At 47.7% G+C, this 26,270-nt stretch overlaps 1 protein-coding gene across 6 annotated transcripts in view; it reads left to right on the top strand.

The window, feature by feature from the left end:
* NTRK3 (neurotrophic receptor tyrosine kinase 3) overlaps positions 1-26,270 on the top strand; it is a 364,056-nt gene that overhangs the window by 125,922 nt on the left and 211,864 nt on the right. For all 6 annotated transcript variants that reach the window (XM_023650428.2, XM_023650421.2, XM_023650423.2 and 3 more), the window contains exons 10-11: positions 38-99; positions 913-1,015. In XM_023650428.2, the coding sequence (XP_023506196.1) occupies positions 38-99; positions 913-1,015 (165 nt within the window). The remainder of the gene's footprint in view (positions 1-37; positions 100-912; positions 1,016-26,270) is intronic.

Consider the following 26,270-nt stretch of genomic DNA (forward strand, 5'->3'; position numbering starts at 1 on the left):
AGCTAACCACCTTCCTCCTTCTCTGTTTGGTTTTCAGTCTACGAAAGCCCCACACCTCCTATCACTGTGACCCACAAGCCAGAGGAAGACACTTTTGGGGTGAGTCCCTTCTTGGTCAAGAGGAAGGTGTTTACTGCTGCAGTCATTTTCAGACTTCCTTTGAGTAGCTAACTTTCCCAAATACTGCCTTACTTGGAACCCCAGTAAGAAGCCGTGATGAATGACCTCTTTTCAGGTGGTTGAAACCTTCCTTGTTTGATGAGAATAATTCATTGTTTGAAGAAGTCTTTGAGGATGTGCTCCCAGCCTTAGGGTCTGGAAGAGAACAGCCTGAAAATCCCCACTCTGGTGTGCACCTGGCTGGGCCTGATTCAAAGCGGTGTCTAACTGTACCATCCTTTTACAAAAGTCCAAGTTATCTGGAGCATCTCCTTGGGTGGGTTTTTCAAGCTGCCTCCCCCTGCCTGGCTCTCAGAGCCTGAGATTTCTCTGGGGAGGGGAGCAAGGGGGTCTTTTTAGAGACCAGATCTCCTAGAAGCTCCTGGATAAGAATATTATATAAAGAGTTTCAATGTGAAGAAGCAGAATTTGCTTGCTAATTAAAACAACAAAACAACATATAGAAGCCTTTCTAGGCTTTCTCTTGCATCTCTTGGGATGGCCCCCAGAGGAGAGGGGCTCAGAACACTGAATCACAGAACTTTCTCTAATCAAGCTGGGTAATTTATTTTTTTAATGTTCTTAGGGTCTCATAAATGACTTTTTCTAAAGACTTCACTCAGTGGCAAAGTTCTGAGAGGGCTACAGTTGCCCCTGCAGTAGGACTGTTCTAACTTGGGCACACACGTTACCTTGTCTGGCTCTCGGGTTATCTGTGACTGTTCTCGACTTTCTGTGTTTGCCTCTTCATAGGTGTCCATAGCTGTTGGACTTGCTGCTTTTGCCTGCGTCCTGTTGGTGGTTCTCTTTATCATGATCAACAAGTATGGTCGACGGTCCAAATTTGGAATGAAGGGTAAGGTGGGATTTTCATTTGCAAGGATCTCATGGGGGAGACATGGTGGCTTTTGATTACACGATGCTGTTTTAATCTCCCTTTGCTCTCTGAGAGGGCCTCTGGTAGCAGACTTAAGTGGTCCTGGAGGAGAATCCTGTCTACACTTTTATTATTGGTTAATGATGGATTGAAGGCAGTGTTGGTATCTGTGGGGACCAAACTGTGAACCATCTGGTTTTGCTGTGATGGCTGAAAACGCTGCTTAGCTGGGCTGGTGCAATGAGGATAATCTGAGGAGGAAATTGGATTTGAGAACAAATGAAGAGGACTTGAGTTTCTTTTCATTTTTGGTGGGTAAAGGGACTCCTTGTTTGAGTAACTTGGTTTTTCTCTTGTCTGCACCCATCCTTGGAGTTGTGATGAGAAGGAAGTAGTGTAGCTAGACGTAGGATGGTGGACTCTGGCATTGAAAAGTTGCCCATGCAGTGGTATGACAGCATGTAGCTCTACACAGAGTCCTAGAATGGATGCCAGGAGCCACAAGATTGCTAAATCTGCTGGACAGCTTCCATGACACAGAGCACTCAACCTCATTATGGCCAGTGTAGAGTATAGGATATGGCTCTTCTTGGGTAGGGGGAGTAACACCAAAGGGGTTAACATGGTTAATTAGCATCCATCTGCCTGGTCCCAGGGATGGATCTGACCAAACGGCTCAAGGGAGGCTGGGTACCACTTCCCAAACAGCAACGTGAATTTCAAGATATACTCCCAGATGGGGTTTCCACTTATGGCTGATGTTAGGTAGGAGATGGTGAAAGTTTCAACAAGCCATTAGGTTGCTGAGCTAGGATTCAGGTTGAGATCTTCCAGTGAGATTATGGGATGCAAAAAGATGAATTTCTGTGGCTCCTACACATTAGCTGGTATCTGTGGTGAAGGTTCTGACCTTGGGGCTCAAGGACTGAAGGAGAGTCTGCATGAGATTCACAGGGACAGTGGTCCCTGAACTTATATGCGGATGTTTGAGTGTCTGCACATGGTGGTGGTGGTGGGAACTGGTTTGTGGATTTTATTATATTCTCCAAAGATTCTGTGATTCCCCTAAAAGTTTAGAGCACTGATATACAGCAAGAGATATCTACAGAAGAACAGAAGGGCAGAAGACATGGGCCGACTGCTGGCTTCCCAGAAGCTTCTGCCTCTGCACTCTCTGTCTGCTCTTAATTAAACTGAACAAGTCCCAGAAAGGCAGGCCCGATTTTCTTGAATCACATGAAATATTTTGACAAAGAGAAATACGTGTGCAGGCAAATTATAAAGAAGGGATAGAAGTTTGGCCCGAAACCAGATGACTTAAACACGATCAGACCACTGTTAGGCACCTTGATTAGAGATGTTTTATCTGCCAATACTCCCCTGTGCCAAACAGGGCTTCACAAGTTTGGAAGATGAATGACCGCTGAGCGAGCTCTGAGCCATTAATCTCAGCATAATCTTTGGGCTCCTGGCTGTGAGGACTGGCTGTAATCTTGTGCAAAGTTGTCCTACCAAGGGAGGGACCTTCTTAGGTTTTTCTCCTTCCACCTGAGAAAACATCAGGACCTCGACCAAAAGGAAGAACGGGGCCTCATTGCTCTCTGCGGAGGAGGCGTGCCACCAGCTGAGACCCTGCGACATGCTTGGCAGCACTGTGAGAGCAGATTTTCCCTATTAATTGTCATCCGGTCCCTGGAACACTGTGTCCCCATGTTGGATGCATTAGGCAGCACCCAGGGCAGAGCCTTCCCCTCAGCTGTCCTCGGAGCCTCTCCCAGCCCCCGCTCCCCTCTCCTGGGCTGAGCTGCCTTCTTTAGCCCTGCCTGGGCCAGGGGACCATGTCCCCATAGGTGCAAATGAAATAGCCCCTGTTCTAAAGTCAGGCTACCTAAAGGAGTTCGGCTCAAGTTAGAGGCAAGATGAGATCGCGTATCCATGGCTGACGTGTTTAGAATTAAGTCTGCCTCTCTCGGATCTTTATTAGGCCTGATTGTGTTTAGGTCTCATCTTAGGATGGAGAAGCAAATGCCCCAGGCTGCATGCACCCTTGATCTTTTACTGCTAATGGGCGTCCCACGCCAGGAAAGAGAGTGAAGGTGTGGGTACCGGAAGTCCCCAATTCGGACTCAGGCAAATCTCCATCTCTTCATACCCATCCCATCCTCAGCTTTGAATTTTCAAATTTGGGTTAGAATCTGTGATGCCACTTAATTGCTCTCTGTTTTAAGCAGGGTTATTTAACTTCTCGCAGCCTCTGTTTCCTTGGCTTCAAAATGGGAATGATACCGCCTACCCATCGGGTTGCTGTGAGTGTTGAGATCTGTGTGTGCTGTTGGCACATAAAAGGCGCCCCATGGTTGGACTTTTCTCCTTCTTTTCTTTGTGTATAAGTCTTTCCAGTATCTTTTTGTTGTCCTTCCATGAAGGGTTACCTTTCCAAGACTCAGTCATGCCCTCTTTTGTCCCACATATTATTTAGTAGAAATTTGCTTTTCTTCTACGCTAATCCCAGTGCATTATCATTATTTTGCTCACACATCATCTGTCTGTCCTGCTAGCCCAGGAGCCACTTGGCAGAAGCCACAGATCACTCAGCTTTGTACGTCAGACTTCGCACAGCGTTTGACAAATCCTTGTTGAACTTAGAAATGAATGACTTTATTTAAAAAAAGTACAGCTGGTAAATCAATAATGGGCTAGTTAGGACTGATTTGGAAATCCAAGGTGTCTGGGCAGTGGAAATAGAATGGGGATGATGGGGAGAAACTCATAAATAATTCCCATCATCCGCATCTGAGGGCCTGGATCACAGCGTGAGGATGAGGGGGAATTACGAATATGATCTTTACTTCCTTCTGCAAAGTAAGAAAATGTAGAAAAATATGAAGATTATTACGACAAATACTCATATTCCCACCATTCATAGCAAGCAATACATTATATATATATATATATATATGTTTGTTTTCTTTTCTTTGTTTTTTACAGGTCACCAATTGCATTTATTTGCAGACATCTAGAAAACAATCAAAAGTCTATATATCTGTATGTATTGATCTTATTAATAAATTGCATTTGGGCAAGAGAACTTGTGCCACAACAGTTTTAACCAGCCTGATTAAAGCCAGCAGCACTCCCAAGAGTGGTCACAGATATGCACAGTATGTGAAGAAATACGTACATATATATGTATGCATATTTATGTATACATATGTGTGTACATTTACGAAATGCATTACTTTAGGTGTGTTTTAATTTACAGACATGTTTATCCTCCTAGTCTCCTTCTGCATCTTGCTTTACGTACTTATGTGTCAGCGATCTCTCCACATTGATGTGGGTAGACATCCTACTGGACGCCTATATGACGGGAGATGAGTATATTAACTGGATTTTATAAAAATGAACTGAAAAATGAATGAAAATGCATTGTCTCAAACACCTCTTTCCTTTTACCAACTGCCATCTTGTTGATTACAGTTTTGGCTTGGGGAGGGGTCACCTTAGGATATGAGCTCATCTTCTCTTGGAATCACGAAGCTTTCAAAATGGTTCTGAGCAGATGGTGGGTGTTTCTTTGGGCTCTTGAGGAAGCCCAATGCCTTAGAGCTGCAGGGGTGATCTTTAAAGCATTTGGTGTGGCGTGAGCACTGACCAGTCAGTACAGAGCCGCCCCCTGCCTGGAGGCTCCCGCTGCGCTAGGCGTTAACTCTGATGGCTGGATCGTGGAGTGTTTGGGAGCTGGACGCTTGGGAGAGTCAGGGCAGGGGCCATTTATTGAGAGGTTCAGAAATACATAAAAATATTTCAGTCTTTTAACAAATTTTATTGTGCTAGTGCATCCTGGGCCCGGAAGTGATATGGTTCAGAATTTATACCAAGCTCGTCCTCACAAATTATTTTTAAATTAGACATCAGAAGACCGTGACAATGAGCTAGCTGGGCTCTCCAGCCTCTGTATTTACAGATGAAGAAACGGAGCTCAGAAAAGGCAGTGACTTGCTCTGGTTTCATAGTCTGGTTAGGCCTAGTGGGGTCTAGAACGCCCGCCTTGCAGTCCCACCCACTTTTCATGGCAATGCAAATGACCTGACTCCTTGGTCTTGGCTGCCCGGTCATGAAGATCCACAGTGCACCTGCCATCTTTATTTCATGTGGCTGTTAGAACAATGACCAGGTAAAACATGCTAGTATGTCTTTAAGCAATAAAACGTGCCCTGTAGTTTTCAAATAAGGTGAGTGTTGTTGTTATTTAATGGAGAAAAATAAACGTGTGGGGTTTTTGCAGCCTAGAAAAAGAGCGTACATTATTTGGACTCTTACCTTGTAACTACCTTGTAAGTATCTTTAAATACTTCTAGATTAGAGATACTGCGGGTTTGAATGCTGTCCCACTTGAACGGGGCTTTCAAAAATGCCTCTTATTAGTCCCCTTTTCTCAACCTGGGACACACCTGGCCTGGGGAAAGATGGGAACTGATGCGGGAGTCTTGCTTCCCAGGCTAAGAGGACTTCCTTTGTTCTGGACATGTTGGAAACCACATGTCAAGGCAGCGGAAGCCAGAAGGCTGGGAAGGAAGGGAGGCAAGACTGCTGCTTGGGCTTCCTGTGATATCTTAAGTGCTTCGTCAGCTCCCCCTTGCTTTACATGCTAATGGTTGGATGTGGGCTGGTGCCTCTGATGGTCCTGTGGACTGGCACGCCAGGACTGTTCTGCTATGAATTAGCGTCAGCTAACAGGCACTCAAAGTGGTTGCCTATTTGATTCTGATTGGGAGTTATTAACATTTTTTCCATAAACAGATGGTAACTGTCCTCTGAGTGGATTATAGAATCACCCCAGGGTCTTGATTTGGAGGGACTGGCTCCTGCCAAAAGATCTTGGGAGCTGCTGCCCACCTTGGATGGCCTTGTTGTCCCTCTGGTTCAACTGCTTGGTTAAATGGAATGATGAGACTTGGGGAGGAGTCAGTCCTGCTCTCTCTCCTAACCTTGGAACATTGGACTGAGAAGGGTTTGTTCCAGCTGGATGGAAGTAGGGCTGGGAGGGATCTCAGAGTCCTAAGGTTTGATGGTTTAACTGGCATTTCTTCCTCAGCTGGGATAAAGGGTCCCTGTGTCTATGGTCACGAGCACAGAGCAGGGGGAATTGATGCCACGAGAATGGTGTAGAGATAAATAGAAACTTCTGAGACTAATGCAAGGGGACCTGGACCCTGGTTGAGGGCACTGCCATGCCATTGATAACACAGCTTCTTTTGCTCTGAGAAATACACTTACGTAACCTCTATTTAACAGGGGTCAGAAGCCAAGAGCAGTGTGAGGCAGAAGTGAAACTGGGTGAAGGACCTGAGTTTCCTGACTTCCTGAAATATGTCCATTCTTTCGTGTTGCTTGTTTTTCTTTCTAAACTTCTTTTTTATATCTTCTCCTCTGAATTGAGGTATGCATGGGAGGAAGGTCCCTCTGGCCCCTGCAATGAGCCTGGACTTGAGATTGCTGGTGGAAGATGACTCTGAACCTACTTTTTTTTAATTTTTATTATTTTTTTATTTTTTTTTTAAAGATTTTATTTTTTCCTTTTTCTCCCCAAAGCCCCCCAGTACATAGTTGTATATTTCTCATTGTGGGTTCTTCTAGTTGTGGTATGTGGGACGCTGCCTCAGCGTGGTTTGATGAGCAGTGCCATGTCCGCGCCCAGGATTCGAACAAACGAAACACTGGGCCGCCTGCAGCGGAGCGCGCGAACTTAACCACTCGGCCACGGGGCCAGCCCCGACTCTGAACCTACTTTTGAGAGTGGCTTCTGGATTCATTTCATGTATTGTTCTCCTCAGGTCCTTGTATTCTCCTAACAAACGTTCACGGGCTCTTTCCCTCTTTTCAGACTCCTTGGCAGATCCCGTGGCCCGAAAGAACACTCCTAGCGTTTGTTGGAGGCTAAATTAAATAGCTTAGGTGTGTGGCCAGTCCACAGGCAGGACGTAAATTAATTAAATCCAGGAGCCTCTGCTTCCCGTCTTCTGCTGTAGATTCACTGAGAGTTTCTGGCTACAGATGAAGCCCTGCCCTGCTGGGTGACTGAGTTCTAGAACGTGGTGCCCCAGGGCTTTGAGAAGAAGGCTGGAAGGCAGTGTGTGTTTTTCTGGCATGCCTTTGCTGCCCTATCTTTGTGGGAACGTTGCAGGTGTGCATGAGTGGTCGGTCCTAGACGTCCCTGCACTGTCGCCATTGGTCCCGTTAAGGCTGGACTGCTCTGTTCCTCTCCCTTAGGGTTCCAGGGAACCAGCTGGTCTCCAGCTCTGCCTCTTCTATTTGAAGGAAATCCCTGGAAATAGAGTCTGATACAAAATGTTTCTCTTCTGTGGCTACCTACTAGCTGGCTGTTCATGGCCGGCTCCTGCATCCTGTTCAGCAGGGCCAAGGATGGCCAGTATGCTTGGCTCCATAGCCAAAGCAATTGCCTCTCTGATTCATTTGATTTTGGCAGCAGAACACAGTTCTCACTAATCCATCTTGTTGCAGTTGGTTTCTGCAGGGTTAACAGCCCTTTGATACCTCAGTTTAGGAGTTCTCAACATTTTGTCCCCTGCTCCACGTGTGACAGATGACAGTCACATGCCTTACACACTCCTGCAGGTGTAACCAGGCTTTTGGATGAACACTGGCCCTCCCCTAGCAGTAGTTTCACACCTAAGACAAATATATCAGAAAAGGAGTTGGCAAAAGGGATTTTTAAAACTAGGAGTAAAATCAAATCCTTACTAATTTTTATTCTTAAAAAATTTACAAACTTTAGTATTTTATTATTCATCGAAAGTCTTGGTGACACGCTTCCTCCTTGATCCAGACATCCTTCTGCATCATGGCACCAGGATGGATCACCAAGAGTGGAGGGGGCTGCCGACCTGGGCTTCTCACGATGTTCTTTGCCTAACGTGGTTTTTGCTCCTGCAAAGTCAAGCGCCTTCTACAGAATCCCCTCATCTTCTCCTAGCACATTCTTTCCATCTCTCCATCTTCTGCTGTGGGTCCTGGGGCCTGTCACTTGCCCAGAGAAGCGTGCCCATGGGCTTTGGCTAACGAGAAACTTCCACGTGGCTGCAGTGCCCGAGCCGTGTTTACGCCGTCTGTTCTCCCAGGAACTCCGCCGAGGCTTGAGGGTGTCAAAGACTGGCCCTCGAAACTGCAGGCAGCAGAGCAGAGAGATCAGAACAACTGCTGATCAGGAAACAGGATTGTGGACTAAGGAGAAAAACCACACACTGGGAACAATAACGAACAAGCCAGCGGCCACAAATCCCCAGCCCCAGCACCTTCTCACTCCACTGCCCTGCGTGCTGTGCATTTATCCCGGGGATGAACTGAAGGACGTGGTCAAGGGGCATGCCGCAGGAGGGGGAACTGCTTCTCTCGCTGGCTGCTGCTCAGCGACCACGCGTATTTGCCACCTGCACCAAGCCCAGAGCATCCAGAGGAAGAGAGGAGGAACCTCCGGTTGGTCAGTCCCTGGCTCTTTCATGCAGATGGCCAGCAACACCCCCTCCTTCTCCCTTTCTTGACACCCAGTACGTTTAGTTTAGTGAAGGATTCACCAGGTCCCTCTGGCGCATGCCCCTTATTTTTTCTCTTGTATTCATTCTGCTTGCACAAGCCAGAGACGGATTTGCTGGCCTCCACAGACCAGTCTCCAAGCCAGCTTCCCCGCTCACAGGACCGGCTCCCTGATTTGTGGGACCCAGTGCAAAATGCTCAAAAAGTATTAGAACTTTGGGCCAGCTACAGCAGAGCATCATACCCCAAGCACAGGGCTCTTCGGAGCTCCGCTCCCTGAATGCAAACTCCAGCATGGTTTCGGGCCATAGGGTCTTATCTTCTCCTGAAGGGTGATGACGGAAACAGATATTTCTGTGCTGCCTTTTTAGAGAGAAACTGGGATTTGAGGTAAAGACAAGAATGCCAGCTGATGTTTCACTTCTAATCATAGTAGGGGAAGAGAATAGGGAGCACTGAACATTTATTGAGCACCTACTGTGTGCCACATGCCTAGTATATCTTATAACGTTTAATCTTCGTAGGTGGCCCTTCTCCCCATGCTGAAGGTGAGAGAGCTGCTCAGAGTGGTTAAACTGCCCAATGTCATGTGGCTGGAAGTAGGAAAACCAGGTTTTAAATGAGGTCACTCTAAATCAGCGGCTCTCAATCTTAGCGGCACATTGCAATCACCTGGTAAAGTTATATTACTCCCTAAGCCCAGGCTGCACCTCGGACCATAAAATCAGATTCTAGAGGTGAAACCCAGGCATGGGCTTGCTTTTTTTAAACTCCGTGAGTGATTTCCACTGTGTAGCCAGGGTTGAGAACCAGCAGTGTAAACCCGAGAGGCAGCTGCGTGACCACTAGTTGCCCAGGTCACGTCTGCAGTCTGCAGACCAGCTGATCGATCACCTGGGGAGCTTGGGGAATATACAGATGCCTGGGGTTCACCCCACGCCCGTTGGGTCAGACCTGGGGTGAAGTGGGGGACAAGCTGTCTCTCTAGGTGATTCTGATGGTCACTAAAGTTTAGGACCCACCGTCCTATTCCTGCACAGAGACAATGATAATAATATGGCCAGTGCTTCTCAAATTTTCACGAGCAAATGAATCTTGGAGGATGCTGAGGATCTGGTGAAAATACACATTCTCATGGAACAGGTCTGGAGAAGGGCTGAGCATCAGCATCTCTCATAAGCTTCCAGAGGATGCTGCTCCATGGCCCACAGTGTGAGTAAGAAGGGACTAAGCCACTGGTGAACACCTCGGGGTTGTGACTTGGGACTTAGGTCACATCTCTGCTTTCCTTTGCTTCCTGTGTGCCATTAGCAAAATCAGCCTGCCTCAAAGACCTCCTCTGCTGGCTGGAATAATGTTACTGTAAGATTACAAAATATAACCAGTACTTCTAAGGCGTTTTGGTTCTCCCCTCTTTGGGTAAATAAGCTTCTCCTCTTTCCTAAAGCAGCTTCTGTAGCGGCTTCCTTGGTTCAAACCAGTCTGCCACCTCCTTCCACACAAAGGCACTTGTAGGGCCCCCCGCCTTGTCTGTTGACCTCAATGACCAGTGTGAGGTCGATCGACACTGACATCCCCATCAGAGAGAGGTGGGAGCAGAGTCCGAGAGAGGTCGGCAGTCAGTGAGCAGGCCAGCATTCCCAGCCCAGAGTTCCTCTCCTCTTCTAGAAACTTCCATATCCTGTTTGTCTTTCTCCTACGGCTGATCTTGAACATAATGTTCAAGGGGCTATAGGAAATCTGAGAAGCTTGGGCTGGCAGACCCTGGAATGGATCAGGGCCAGTTTGTGCACAGAGGAGGCCCCATGGGTTAAGTTGGTGGTCATCCGGGCTCAGAGACGCTGCCCTTGGAGACTGGAATTACTTCCTCCTCAGTCCTGCTGTTCCCGCAGTCAGTATCTGCACTGGATGCCTGCCCTGCCCTCCGGTTTTCTGTGGAATGAGAGTTGCATAGTTGGCCACAGACTGGAACAGTTTATCAGTCCCAGAAACACTGAGCCTGTCTACCTGACAGGCATCTGGAGTTCCAAGCAGCCTCCTATGCTGCCGCAGCCATGCAAACCTGTTCCCAGGCAGGGGGCAAAGGATGCCAGTGTCTGTCCGCCTGCCAGCAGCGCCTGACATGAAGCCCGGAGCAGGGTGCCCAGGGGGTGCCAGGAACTGCCTTGAAAAGTGAATTCTTCCAAATAAATTGAGTTCAGTGTGTTGGCCTTGGACCAGTGGCAGGGGTGCCCAGGGGCACCCCATTGTTGCCTTGGCCTCAGGAAAAGCAGGCAGGATTTAAGCGCTGTTATTACATGTGAGAATGGCTCCAGCAGCCCCAGCGCCTGCCCGGGCTGGCTTTGCAGGGGGAGATGCCTGTCTGGTTGGACCCTGTGTGGAAGTGGCAGCCTTCTGGGGAGAAGCACTGACAGAATGAGGGGCCATCCAAGAGAAGGAGAGGAGGGACACTCCCGTGTGCTGTTGCTGAGTATGTGGATTGGGGCAGCCTTTCTGGAAGGTGGTTTGGCAGTTTCTGTTAAAGGGCTAAAATCATGAAAAGTCTGTGTCCCAGTAACCCCACTTCTGAGAACTGAACCTGAGGTAGCAATCACAAATGGCTACCCATACTTAGGTGTATGGACGCTGCTCTCACGGTGACATACAGTCACCTTGAGAAATCAGGAATTGCTTAAATATCTGACAAAAGTGGCTAGTTAAGCACATTAGGGTCCCTACATACGATGTGATTCAATGCAGACGTTAAAAATGACAATTATTATAAGTAGATTTTTAATATTTCTGAAAGGATACACATGCACAGAGTAAGAAAGCCCCATAGTGTAAAAGATAACTCAGTGAACCGTCGGCCTCAGTCTCTGCCTGGTTTCCTGCTCCTGGGGAACCGCCATGTAGGGGATCTTGCCTAGGGAGAGATGCTGTGTTCTCCAAGGATAGATGCTTCCCTGTTGCTTTTGTACAAATGCCGGCTCCTACTCACGTTGTTCTGCACCATGTTATTTTGGCTAACAATCTATCTTTGAGATTATTTCCTATCAATTTATAGAGATCTACTGCATTCTTTTATCCCCCAGCTTTACTGAGATGTAATTGACATGTACCATTATGTAAGTTTAAGGTGTACAGCCGGATGATTTGATACATGTATATATTTACTGCATTCTGTTTTTTACAGTTGCATGTCAAGAATGATATTTTAAAGCAGTATTTATTGATATGTGAAAATGTTAACAATATATTTCCGAGTGAGTAAAGACAGCAAGCAGTTTCCAATTTGTTTTTGTTGTAAAAGAAAGAGACACTATTTTCATAAATATACCTAGGAAAAATCCCGGGACCATGTAGACTTACAGGTCAGAGTGTAAGCAGTAGTTATCTTTGGGTGATGGGATTGTAGATGGTTTTTTATTTCATCTTTTGTGATTTTGTTTTCTTTGGCTTCCAAGTTTTCTGCATTGAATCTTAAAACAAAAACAAAGCAGGAAGCTGCTGCTGGGGGGCGGGCTCCACTTCCTACTGGATACGGCATGAGGAAGCACTCCCCACCAGGCTCCATCTGCCCCTTCATGGGGACAACCTGGGCTCTGGTGTCACTTAGGTTTGCTGGCTGCACAGACCAGGGCTCCTCAAAATGTCTCCTCGGGCCTCTTGCATCAGAATCATTGATGGTGGCAGGGGCTAATTCAAATGCAGATCCCTGGGCCACATCTCCTGAATTCAGTTCTCTGGTGGCAGGCCCTGGGAATTTGTATTTTTAAAAACCACTCTAGGGCTGGCCCCATGGCTGAGTGGTTAAGTTTGAAAAAAAACACAGACAGCATGTAAATGAATGGGCCTGGCTGTGTTCCAATAAAACTTTATTTACAAAAAAAGAGCAATAGACTGGATTTGGCCTGTGGGCCATTGTTTCAGACCCCTGGTGTAGATTGACTTAGTACCCTAAAAAATTAATCATAACATGGAGGAACCTGCCAAGAGCTCCTTGTATTTGAAGAAGCAGATCATATTATAAGTAGTGACCATTAATAGAGTGCTTATTATATGCCAGGCACTTTTCAGACACAAGCTACACCTTAAAACAACTCTGCACAGTAGCGATTGTCTGTATTATCCTGGCACGGCAATTGAAAGACACGAAGGGATTAGCCCAAGATCACATGGTCAGTGATGTCTGAATGCAAAGCTGGGGAGGAAAGTTGTAATGCTGCAGTCCTATTTCTGTCTAGCCTTTGGGAAAGAATGCTTGCAAAATCTGTTCCCAGGGCCTCAGATGTCCCCAAGTCCCTCTAAGTTCCCAGGCCAAGGGGTAATAGCCAGGGCCGTGCACTTGGGGGTGGTACAGGTCCTGGGATTGCTCTGTATCTCACAGACGCCTCAGCCGAGTGGGATCCTGAGCAGTTTTGGGGTCTGCCAGGTCCTGTGGGCATCTGGAGACTTTCCTGTGGCCTGTCCTCGATGACCAGGCAAGTTTCCAGATGGCCAGTGATAACTGTTCACCCCGCTAGGAGTCCATGGACATAGCATGGTACCTAACCAGTTGGCAACAGGGCTGAACAAGAGTAACAGTGGTGGTGGCCGGCAGACTGCACCCTTTTGCTATCTAGGCCATTGCCTTCCTCCTCCCTTCTCCCTATTCCAGGCTGCCTGAGCCTCAACCACTTCCCTGACTCAAAGGAAAGCAAAATCTCAGCTGGGGTCAGCCTCTGAGGCTGGCGGGTCAGCCTGATGTCTTTGCCAGGCAGCAATATGGGTGGGTCGGTACCCTCTGAGGTTATTCTTATAAAAATACCATGAGCTACGATCTAGAGAGAGCCTAGTTTGCCTTGAGATCTTGGCTCATTACATAAAATCTTGAAGGCTTGGCTTACTCCTTGGGTTAACTGAGATAACGTACATAAAACAGAAACCATCACCTAGAAACTGGTACCCAGAGCATGTAACAGCTCAACCAATTAGTAGATAACTATATAATTATTCCCCTTATTCTGACTCTAATCAGGAGTCCTCTGAGGTGGATATTATCATCCCGATTTTTACAGATGAGAAAAATGGGTTTCTGAGAACCCTAGTAGGGTCATCGAGTCTGACTCCAAATCTGCATGCTCTTAGCCGTGATTGCGCATTTGAAAGTCAGGCTGGAAGGGGCTTCTGGGCTGGTGGGAGCCTTGGAGGGCTCCCATCCCAGGGAGCTGCAGAAAGTCTTTTATTGACAGATAGTCATGTATTTCCCTCCATCATCTGACAGCCTCCTGCCCACTCACAGATCTGTGGCGAACTCCCTAAGCTAACAGCTCCGTACTTTTCTCTTCTCAGTTAATAAGCTGCTTTTCCTCTTTAGGTGGACACTTGGCTGCAGGTTAATGGGGCCTTTTGTGGCCCTGGTCCTGGCCCTTTAATCTGCACCTCAACTCCTTTCTTCTGTCTCTTCCTCTGTCTCTCCAAGTACATGATAACTCCAGAAACACTGTAGCACACCCTGGCAGGAACCCCATTTCCAGATTCCACCTGAGGTAGTGACTTCTAGCTGCTTCCCTTGGGAGGGCTTGGCCCGGGTATGGAGAGGTGGCTGGGACAGGTGAGAAGCAGCAGTTTCCTTTGAGGCCTCGGCCGCCATGCCGCAAACTGTGCTCAGGGTGAGCCCCCCATCATTTTTGTCCCAGTGAAGATCCTGGAAGCCAGAGACTTAGGAGGCATTCTTGGCACCTTCCTCTCCTTCTCCTGTAGGGCCACCCCTGCCCACTCTGGGACAGCCCCAGTCCTGTCCGTGTCACCTGCTAAAGAGTTCTTGAAGCTGCCCCTGTCTCTGTACACTGCCACCCCGCCATCTCTCCAGGCTCCGTCTCAACTTTCTAATCAGACCTCCACATCCCTCTGGCCTGAGCCTTCTCATGTGTTTTCTCCGCTGCAGTCAAAGTCCCAGAGTTGGACTTTGCAGTGGAAGTTTGCTTGGGGCCCACTCCATGCTCCAGACTCTACAGGCTCCCCCTGCTCTTAGGAGAAATGTAAACCCCCCTGACATGGCAGCCCAGGCCTGGCATGGTCTGGCCCCTCCTGCATCCCCAGCCTCATCTTGCTATGGGATTTCCATGCCTGCCTTTCCTCTGCTTCTCCAATGTTCCACACTCCCTAAGACTACAGGGTGCCTCTGCCTGGACTGCCTCAAAGGGTCCCCACTCCGTAGCTTCATGAGTTCCCAGCTCCTCTTCTTTCTTTTTCAGCTCAATCTTCACTCCCTCAAGCAGGCCTGCCCTGGCCCCCCAGAGCCGGGGCGGGGGGTGGGAAGGCCCTGTGATTGGCCTTCACAGCATCATGTACCTTCCTTCCCTAGCACCTTGCACAGTTGCTCAAGGAATGTTTGATGATTGCTTGCCTCTTCCAGTAGACTGACCACGTTGGGCTTGCTCACACAGCATTAGTGATGCCGGCAGACTGCCTAAGGCAGAGGGCTGCATGGGTGTCCTCTGGCCACCTTGAGCTTGGCGCCTGAAGGGCTGGAGCCTGGAGCTCCTCCCCTGACCACCAGCACTCCCAGTTTTGCTAGTACTGTGATGGGGCACGTGGTCTGGGATGTTTTCCTTTGGTGCCTGTTGACTGCCTGTAAGATAGAGATGGGAACATTCTCCAGCCAACATCTCTTCCCGTGCATGGCGTCCCTCCTCCCGCCCCCCCCGGTGTCCTGTGGACAGGAAAATTCTAGGACGGAGCTGCCTTTCCCTAAGGTCACACCGTGTTCATATGGCCCTCTTTCTCCCTCGCTGTCTCCTCCTTTACCCACCGCCTGGTGCAGAATCGGGCCAATCCTATGGCTCCTTCTGGAATCCACACCACTAAGATTTCTTCCCTGGCTGTGCTCCTGGTGCTCGTTACAGCTCAGAGTCAGACAGACCTGGGATCAAATCCCCATTCCGCTGCTTGGGAGCCATGGCACTTATGGTGACTGATGAGTGGTTCTGGGCCTCCACTTCTTCAGCTGACAAATGAGGGGGATAATCCTTACTATACAGGGTTTTATGAGAATTAAATGAAATTATGGATAGAAAGCAATTAGCTTAGTCCCTGGCCGTGTAGTAATCACTCAATTAATGTGGTGAGGGGAGAAATGGTTATGACTTTTGCTCCATTCCGACAACCTGTGAGTAATCCACGGGTCCCGTTATGGCTGTGGTTTGCAGCCTTGGTCCTACGGTAGGACCTGGGGATCTTTAAAAAATTCCAGTGCTTGGGCTGCTCCCCAGACCTATTAAAGCCGACTCTCAGTGGACGGGATCCAGACAGCAGTAGTTTCTAAAGCTGCTCAGGTGATTTCAATGGGCTGCCAAAGTCATGAGGCTGTGTTACGGCCTCCCCTGCCTCTCTCTGACAGAGCACCAACCCCTTGGGACATAAGGGAGTGGGAGGGATGGAGGAATGAGGACATGGCAGGGAACGCTTCCATTTGTTGGGCCTCTGCCATGTGTCAGACACCGTGCTTGGCAGTTTATTAACGTATTCCCGTTTGGTTTTCACCATGAACTTGTGGTACACAAATTGTTGTCTCTGTTTCTCATATGAGCTTCAGGAAGGATGAATGACTTGCTTGATGGTAGGCATCAGCTGGCTTAAGGATGAAGGACCAAGAGACAAGGGTGGGGCCGGGGCACTCTCTCCTTTCCTTTCGATCCCTTCCCTCCCTCCTTCAGCACGCTCCTTCAGTGAGGAACTGCGCACTCCAGGTTTCACCATCCTCTGTGTGGGGGCCGGCTGCCGCACCTGTCCGCCTGCAGTGTTTAACGACCCAGCCCACTTGCTGCTCTTGGGGGCCCTCACCAGTGATCTGCCACCTGTTCTTCCACGCGCCATCGGTCGTGCTGTTTGCTTAACGGAGAGATTTCAGTGCCTCGCAAAGGCTCCCTGTGGATAGGGGGGAAGCACTTGCTGACTAGAAATGGGAGCCTTGTTGTTGTTTTGCATTTCGTTGCCATCAATTTCCAGGCGGTCTACTGGGTTGGGTAGGAGGTGGGGCAGGCGTGGAGAGGAGGAATTCTTTCTTGCCTGACTGTATGGGTAGATCAGAGGGAGAATTCTCAGATTCAGAGCTTCTCAAACGTTCCCGTGAATGTACAGCCCTAGGGGATCTTGTTAAAATGCAGATTCTGACTGGGTAGGTCTGGGGTAGGGCCTGAGAGGCTGCTTTCTCACAAGCTCCTGGGTGCCGCCGATTCTAGCGGTCTGCCAGCCGCACTTGGCTTCGCAAGGCTCTAGCCTCCAGTAAGGAACACCCAAGTCTATTTTTTGATGCCTGCAATTTTTATTTTGGGAAGTGTCATGGATGGTTTAGAAATCTGGGTTCTAGCCCTGGCTTTACTTTAATTTGTCTTTGGATATTTTCTGAGCTTCCCTTTTCTCCTCCATAATAGGAAGGGTTTGAATTAAGTGGCTTCCAAGGTCCCTTCTAGTTGTGACAGTCTGTGATTCTGTCGGTGGATGGGAGTAGGAGGTGAGTGTAGGTTAGAGGGAGCATAGAGTAAGGAGGATGAGAACTAGTGGGAGGTGGGAGGTGAGAGGAGTGTCCATTGCGTAAACTGGCTCTTCCTTTTGGATCACCAGGTCTGAATCATGAGAGGTCAGAGGTGGAGGGAGATGGGCAATGAACTTTCTTATGTGCTGTGTGTCCAAGAGCCCATGGTGGACTCTGAACTCCTGGCAGGGAGAGGCAGTGGGTCTTACTTCTTAACTCACATACTTGACTTCCCTGAATAAGAGGAGTGTATTTGGGGACATCTCCTATTCTCAAGGTCCCATGGAGGGCCCTCTCTGTGCTGGCATAGGTCTAGGCACTGGGGGATGAGGACCTCAGTAAGATACGCTATTTATCCTTAACAAGCACAGAATGTAAGAGAATGGTGTATTTTTCAGAACCTGGAGTCTTGCCCTTTCTTTCAGATTGGAATCCTTCTATCTGATCCATCAGTCCCTCCATCCCTCTATCTGACCTGTGTGCCCACCAACTGGGATCTCTGCCTGTGGGCTGCTGGCAGATTCTCCTGATGCCATGATGGTGAGCCCCTCGGGCCTACCCTTGCTTCCTGCCGCTACATCTGTAGGATGCTACCTACTCTCTGCACTGGGATCCTCCACCGGTCGCTCTTGGGGTGTCCCCGTTGCTTACCCTCTTCATCTCATTGATCTGTTGGATACCCGGGTTCTGACCACTTCCAGTCTGGCCTCTCCCACTGCCAGCTGGGACTCAGTGATGATATAGGCCTTTATTTGGTGAGTTCAGGTCCGACATTATCTGACATTTCCATTTCACCATTTCCTACAGAAATTTTGTACATGGGCAGGCTTTATCCATCCCTCCCAGCTAGACATGTCCATCTGTAAGTGGATAGACTTGGACTTCTTCTCTGTGATTGCTCTTGGCAGACCTGAGATGGGCCATGGTGGGGTGAGGGAGGCCAAGGAGGGCCTTTGGAGCTGGTTCTTGCCTCTGCCCGGCTTTCCCTAGGGAGCCTGTGAAGCTCGTGGACAGAGTCCTGGTGTGGGTGGAGTGGCCGCCATTGCCTCTCCCATCCTTCTAGACTAACAAAGTCTTTGAAACAGGGGATCCCAGCCATACGGTAGCCCCAGGAAGACTCATACGTTTATTTTTATTTTGTATTTTATATACTTATTTTTATATAAGGAGTAAAACTCCATCATAGAAAATCTAGAAAATTCTGAAAATAAACCCCACATAGTAATCCCATTATTCAGCAGTTACCACTGTGAGCATAACGCACGTGAATGCATGTACATGCGCATGCGCACACACATCTGTGTAACCATCCATCTAGACCTGTGTCTATCTTCACATATCTGTTTGACACATATATTTAAATGAAAATAGTCTCGAACAGTTCTTTGACTATTTTTTTCACTAAACAATATTTCTCAAACATTTTTCCACGTCATTCGATAGATCCATCTCTTTAGCTTTTGCGTTGCTCTGCAAAGCTTATTCTTCTTTCTTGCTTGCTTTCTTCTTTTCACATTGCTTGTATATCACACCATTTCATTTGGTTAATTTAGGATTTAATTCGTTTGCCCCGAGGCTATGTGGCAAAGGGGCAAAGGGCACATCTATAAAATGTGAATGAGTGTAAGAAAGACATAGGCCATGCTGTCCAGCTTCTTGGCCCCTCTCCGCTCCCTCTGTGAGTGTTTTCAGCCTGGCTTTGTTCAGGAACATCAGGTATGAGAGGCTTGGCAGAAGCCAACCTAACCTTTTTCTGTCTGCAGTGAAGCAGCGGCCGCATCAATCAGCAATTATGGATCCCCTACTGTGGGGTGTTTCAAAGGCCTTGAGGGACACAGCTCATCTGTGAGCAGAAACCACTGTGGAAGCTGCGAAGAACTCCAATGAAATATGTAATCTGAACAGCAGACCCCTTAATCACCTTAATCATATGCATCTCCACACACCAGCAAATGCTGTAGGGTGGGATGGGGGCAGCAGGAGGCAGTGGCTGTGGGCCCAAGCTCTGGGCTGAGACAGGAAGTAGAGTCCTAGACTTGACCCTTCCTTTGCTTCTTGGGCGAGTCACTCAGACTCTCTCAACCTCAGTTGTCCTTATTTGTAAAAGTGAATGAATAGTGCCCGCTGGATAGCGTTTTGGGAGCATTAACTGGGATTGCATAGGAAGCGCCCAGCACAGTGACTCGCATGTGGTCGGTGCCCAGAAAGTGGCCGCTGGCATATTTTTAGGGACCTCATAGGTGAGAGAAAGGCAGTCCTTCCCTGTGTGTGTGTGTGTGTGTGTATTTCCACTCGTGAGGTCCCTTTCTTCTGATGAACTTAAAGTGCTCCATGGAGTTATTTTTATTCAACCTCTGTGTGAAGCCCGGAGAAAAGATACAGCTCTGCTCTTATTTTACAGAAAGATAAATTCAGACCCAGAGAAGCAGCAGGCTGTCAGGGCTCTGGAAAGAGTATCAGACAAGTAGGAAGGAGGCGCAGGTTCTCCTGCCTCTGGTAATGAAGGGCTGTGTGGCCTGGGGCAGTCAGCTGTTCTCTCTGATCCTCCATTTCCATGACTTAGAATGAGCCAACCGGTTAGGCCACCTCATCGCTAAGGCCTGTCTCAAGCCCAGCCCTCCATGACTCCAAGGTGGTGGTGGCTCTGTCGATGGCCCCTCCTTGAGTGTCCCCTGTAGGTGGACATTTCTGAGGCATTAAGCATGGACAGTACCCAGTAGGGCCATGGCAGTTGCCTGGACTTGGCAATTTCCAGAATACTCTGGGGAAGCCGTGATGGCAGTGGTGTCCACTGCTCCCCCCAGAATGCTCTCTCTAAGTGTAGCTCAGTTTGAACTATTTATGATGATCTTTCCTAGTCATTTGGGAAGATGAATGAAGCCTTAGTAATCAAGCTCTTGCACACCCTTCCCTTGGCTACTGTCTATTGAGACATCAGTCCATTGAGAGCGCCAGGACTTGAGAATTTCAGGCTTGCTGGCAAGTCAAGTGAGAACTAACAGGGTTCCACCAGGCTGAGTGGCAGCCCAACCTGCAGAAGCAGAGTATGGTTGAGCTGTGTTCTGAGCATGGAAGGGTGGTTGAGTAGAGTATTGGCCCCTTGGTTTTGGCCACTTAGCCCCTTCAGGTGGATAACTTCTCCCCCATGTTCTCCTTCTATCTCCCTGCCAATGCCAGAGAGCTGTTTAGGAATGCTTTATCCTCACTGCTGTCGCATCCCAGTTTCCTGGAGCTCACTGCGCAGAGCTGACCGTAGGAATGATGAGACACCATGGTGATGCAGGGGCTCAGAGCGCAGAAAGGCCTGGGAGAGGGCAGTCAGCCAGGAAATGAGCAGAGATGCTCACACGCAATTCAAAGCAACTGCATCTCAGTGTGGATGGCTGGGAAGTGGCATCAGCGTGAGACTGTCAAGGGCAGCTCACCAAAAGTCAAAACATTGTGCTGATGACAGAGTGAGAAGCCAGCAGCCGTAATCTTTGTCCTCGTGAAAGACCATTAAGGAAGGAACAGTGACCAAACCTTGCGAAGACACGATCTCAGATTGCAGTAGGGAAGACAAAGGTTGTTCTAAGGAAATACACGTCTTCATTAGAAACAGTAGGATGGATTTCAAAAGGAGACTGAGAAATATCTTTTACCTATAAACCATAACCTACCCATGTCTGAGCTGGAAGGAATCTCATGCAGCAATTCTCCTGGGCACACCTGCAATGCAACAAGAAGTCATCGTCTTTCAACATTAAGGATGGATATTAAGGATGGATGTGTGTGCCTTATGCCTCTCATCAAACCTTGTCACGTGGAAACCAGCCATCTTAAGTTAGTGTTATTTGTAGCTAAGACATTCTGTAACATGGCCTTCTCTGCCCCGAGATCAGCTCTGCTGTTGGAGGCAGAGCAGGTGTGTTCCTCCAGATGTCTGGCTAGTTGGGGGAGGGGAGAGTCCATGATAACAGGAATGCTAGACTGGGGAGGAAATTCAGTAGCACAGCAGACCTAAGTCAGTGACCAACCACACATAGAAGTATGTCTGTAGTCTAGAATTGTCCATTGTTGTCCCATGGAATGGAGTCCAGGCTGCGCTGCTCCAGTCAGGGCCTCCAGGAGGCAGCTAGAGTCTCCTTCTGTGCTTTGGCTCTTAAAGGGGTTGGAATCCATTGTCTCTGGTTAGGGTCAGGGCTCTGTGTGGGAAGGGAGGCTGTGGATGGTTATGCCTGTCTCCCTCACCTTCTTGTGGGGAAGACTTATGGCCTGGCTACTGAAGGCTCGTGCCCTTTGGAAGTCACTGTCACCTATGATTTCCCTCCCAGTGGTTTTATTGAGAGTAGAAGACTGGCTTGGGTAGATGGGCTTCTGATGCGGAGAAAGAAAGAGGCTTCTGTCTAACTTTGCACAATCTAAGGTCTTTCTGCCTCTTTGACCGGTGGGCAGTATTGAAGCCGCCCCATCTTTTCACCACTTGTCAAATCAGAAAAATCATGCTCTACTCTGCCTCCCACACCAATAGGAGAGATATATATTTGTGTATGTATATATGTGTGTGTGTATATAAAGAGATTTTTTGCAAGGAATTGGCTCACGGGATTGTGGGGGCTGGCAAGTCTAAAATCTGCAGGGCAGGCTGGTAAGCTAGAAACTCACGCAGGAGTTAATGCTGTAGGCTTGAAGCTAGTTTCTTTTTCTCTGAAATACCTCAGTTGTTTTTCTTAAGGCCTTTCAACTGATTGGGCAAGGCCCACCCACATTATCGAAGAATCTTCTTTACTTAAAGTCAACTGTTTGTAGATGTTAACTACATCTAGGACATACCTTCACAGCCACACCTAGATAAAGGTTTGATTAAATTAGTGGGTACTGCAGCCTAGCCAAGTTGGCACATAAAACTGACCATCACATTGGCTGACGTCGCCAAGCCTCAGTGTTCCTTACCTGTAAAATGGAGTGATGGTATCTATTACATAGGGTTGTAGAGAGTATTAAATGTATTGATGTCCAAGAAGTTCTTAGTCCGTTCCCAGTAGGTACTTACTAGTAGACAGCAATTGGTTTTAGTATCATCAGCAAAGGCCGTGAGAGGTGAACCAAGAAACATCAAAATGCTCTCCAACAACTGCGATGGGAAGATGCTTATATCTTTGTGCAGGAGGCCTTTTGAGCTAGTATAGACAGGCCTTGAAGGGGTATAGACAGGCTGTGGGATTCTGGAAGGTGATGCTCAAGCTGGAGTTGAGATATCCCTCAGCTGATTGGAGGATGCTGATTGAAATGCAGCTGTTGGTGGAGTTTTCTTGGAGAGATGTTGGGGATGGCAGATTCTTCAAGAGCTTTTAAGTCAATTCTTTATTCCTAAGTTTCCTTTTGCTTTGTCCTTTCCAGGTGGTCTATTTATAGAAAGATTTTTTTTTTTTTTTTTTTTGTATAACTAAATAGAGATGCTTAATTCAGGTCTAGCAACTCACAAGGAGTTAGGAGCATCTTACTGAATGCCTCTTACTCAGGGACCATCACCAAAAACCACTCCTGCTTCTTCTGTCAGCATCCTCTCACTGTACCATCAATAGTTTTGTTACATAGGACCAGGGGAGATGCTGTCCTGAAGCTGGCACCAGAGGTCACTGTGGTCCTGGGCAGGTCCTTGCCCTGGTAGGAGGGGATCCACCAACGCTTCTTCCCCTTTCCAGCCTATCCCAAGGCAGGAGGAGTTTCTAATCTGATTGGAGAGAACTCTGGACATTCATTCATGGGGTCCTGTTTTACTAGTGGGCGGGTTTCCTGTGTCTCAAAGATTAGTACCCGTGTAGTGTGCTCCTTCTTATGACCTTCTTATCTGACAGATCCTTGCTGGGTGTCTCTTTCTGTTCCACCTATTTTTCCTGCTCTCAGGTGGTAAATTAGCCAAGGCCTACTTCATTTCCCAGAGGGTGGAGAAGTGAGCTCTATCCGGACCATCTAAGGTTTACTGAGCTCTCAACTAGGGGTTGTTGGCTGCTGGCTCAGTGGTTAACCACGTGAAGCTTGGTTTCCTCTGGCCACTATTTCTTGCATGAGGCTCTCCGGATGGGAGCCCTGTGGAGAGCAGGGGGAATGGTAGGATCAGTCCTTCTTGGCCCCCTGGTTATAATATGCCTACAACAGCACCAGAACCCCTTGAGTCATTCTTTGGAGCAGAACTTGATTGTCATTTTCCCTCTTTGCCATGTGTCTCTCTCTCAGTAGATTCTGGGGAAACCTCAATGTCAGTAAGGTGGCTGACACTGGGGCTGGGAATGGGTATGGCGGCGCATAGAGGAGTGAGCCTGGAGTTCAGTGATGAGCCTTCATCCTCATCGCAGGAAGACTGATCCAAGTGTCCTACAGTCCACAGTTAAGCTCTGTCCATCCACTGCTACCCTAGGGCGAGCTCCCAGGCATAGACTTCTCTGAGGGCCAGGGAGGCTCTGAATCATCCTGGCCAACTCCGCATTCCCCTCCCAAAATCCTGAAGCCTTTTCATCAGGTGCATATAGGACTAGACTCCATGCTGTGGGTTGTCACCAAGTGTGGTCACCCCACTGGAAAGTCCAATTTCAGATTTCACTGTTTATTCCCTATTCATATGAACACTTAATAACTATTAGATCAACATGGTCCTAGAATAAGAGACAAATGGTTTTAAGTCCTTTTTTTCTTCTTCTTTTTGATGCAAGATTGGAGACTTGGAGAGAGATTAAGTGACTTCTGGGAGAACTGTGTTGGTTGGGGCAGAGCAGGCTAGAACCCCATCTCTTGACACTTGCTGCCATGGTCCTTCCATCATAGCATTTTGCACCTTGATGAGCTTAAGTTCTGGCCTCCTTGTTTCATGAATCCTTAAGAATTTCAGGGAATACTGGGACATCTAGGGCTGGGATAAATCAGTAAAATTAAGGACCCAAATTCTGAATTCTTGTTTCTTTTCAGAACATACACCATCTTAGTCATTTTCCTTGTCCAGCTTCTTGTGGTTGCAGACTGGGTCAGCTTTTATAGGCTCTGCGCCTAACGCACCTTCTCCCTCCCATCTTCACCCTCCCAGTTGTCTCTTTTTCTTGTCATCAGCTGGGTCATGTTTTCCCTTCCACTTCCAAAATCAGTCGTGCTTCACATTTTGACTGCTTTCCCTGCTTCTGTGACCTCCCTCCAAGTTGCTGCCATCTTTCTGCTAACAAGCTGCCTAATGTCCTTCCCCTGGTCACCTCCCCGGAGCCTCCTTGATGGTCTTTAGCCCCTATGCTGGAATATCCAGGGCATACACCACTCAATGCGTGCTCTGCTTTCTCAGCCCTGTGCTCTCCAACTGGCCTTTGCTGTTACATCTTGTCGTTCACACAACCCTCTCCCCTGTCCTGAGTGGTTTTTAGGATTAGAGTGTGGTGAGTGGGGCCTGGGGCACCAAATTTAAGAGAATGCCAAAAGAACCCTAGTCATCTAGGTTAAAAAAAAATCAATGGATTCTTCTGCATTAATTTTGATTTTCTTAGACTGTTATCTTACAATGTTATTTCTCTTGATTACTGAGTTTTTTGACACCCCCTTCAACTTTGTGCCTGAGGTTTGCAACCCTGTCATTTACACTTGCTCTCCATGCTCCTTTTTTCCTGGTTCTGCTTCTGTCTCTCTTTTTCTGTTATGCCTCTGGTCTTCTGGCCCTCGTGGGTTTATTCCTTGTGAATTGATGTTCTGTCTGCATCTTTGGCAGATTGTTAATAAAGATGTTAACATGTTCACTAGGCCTCTCTACAACCATTCCATCGCCTGCCCGCTCACGGTGGCCCTTTGCTCAAAAAAAGACCCTCTGTTTTATCAGGAGGTCTGTTGTTTATCGTCTCCTGGTGAGTGTTTCTATCCCACCGGGGTCTCTGTTACCTTCATCCATGAGCCTTACTGGCTCACATGCAGACTTGCAGAAGCTCCAGGAGTGGCTTGGAAGATAAGCCCCTGTAAATAAAGCTGATGATCCTCCTGAATGTTGGGAGCTGACAGCATGCGTAGTCCACCCCACTGGATTAATTTTTGAAGGAAGATTTTGGGCGAGCCCATGTCAATAACTTCTCTGAAGTCCCCCTCTCTCTTCTCACCTCCTGTCTCCTTGGCCATGCGCTCGTTTCCATCAATCGGGAGAAGACATCCCAGCCGTGGTCAGGTGCGATTTGCTCTTTGTAAAGTCCAGTTCTTCCATACTGAAAGTCCCTGGCCACGTATGAAATGTGCTTCTCATGTTGGCCGCCTTGTTTCAGGCGCAGCTTGAACTAGATTTACCTGTTTGGTTTTTTTTTTTTTTGTCAGAAGAGAAGAAACAGTTTATAACATAAGTTTGGCAAAATGGAAGGATACTGTAGAATGATACATCCTTTGCAAACAAGCACACTCTTTTAACAGTTCACAGCTTAAAGAAGAGTCATTTTCTTTGTTCTTTGTTATCAAAGTAGAAAATGCCCATAAAACGAACTTGGGAAATAGAGAAAACATTAAACCAGCCTTGTCCTAACACCCAAAAACAACCACTCTTCACATCTTGGCACATTTCCTTCTAGCCCTTTTTACCTATTTATCATGTTGTAGATGCAATGTTATATCTTTGCTTTCACATAGCATGATATCATATCATATATCATGATATCATATCACTACATAATCATTCTAACCCTCATTTTAAAGGAGTTCATGGTTTTCAGTCCAAGTAAATCTATCTTTTTAAATTTAATCATTTCCCTTTCATTGGTCACTTAGGTTATAAATACTGTTATAAATAACAGTGGGGTGAACATCTTTGTACATACCATTTTCCTTGGTTAGCATTAGTCGTATGGCTTAGATTCTTGATGAAGGAGTTAATATATGAAGGCAGAGGATGAGCATATTGCTAAAATGCTTCACAGAAGAGTCTGACCAATCGACAGAGCCACTATCAGCCTATGGCAGTACCTCCCCCACTCCCGTTCTTGCCCCAGGTAAAAATAATTCTTCTGTGTGAGTTACTGTTGCCCTAGGAGTTCCTCAGAAAGACATATAAATAATCATGCCACTTTTCCTAGTCTTCTGGTCCATTCATTTTATCATGCTACCAGCATCAGGGATGATAGCGATCACATTCCGACTGTTACCTGACCTCATTCTTCCTACCATCACTGTTTGATAGAAATATATTTGAGCCACATGTGT

The sequence above is a fragment of the Equus caballus genome, chromosome 1 (assembly GCF_041296265.1).
Source record: "Equus caballus isolate H_3958 breed thoroughbred chromosome 1, TB-T2T, whole genome shotgun sequence".
Classification (NCBI taxonomy): Eukaryota; Metazoa; Chordata; class Mammalia; order Perissodactyla; family Equidae; genus Equus; species Equus caballus.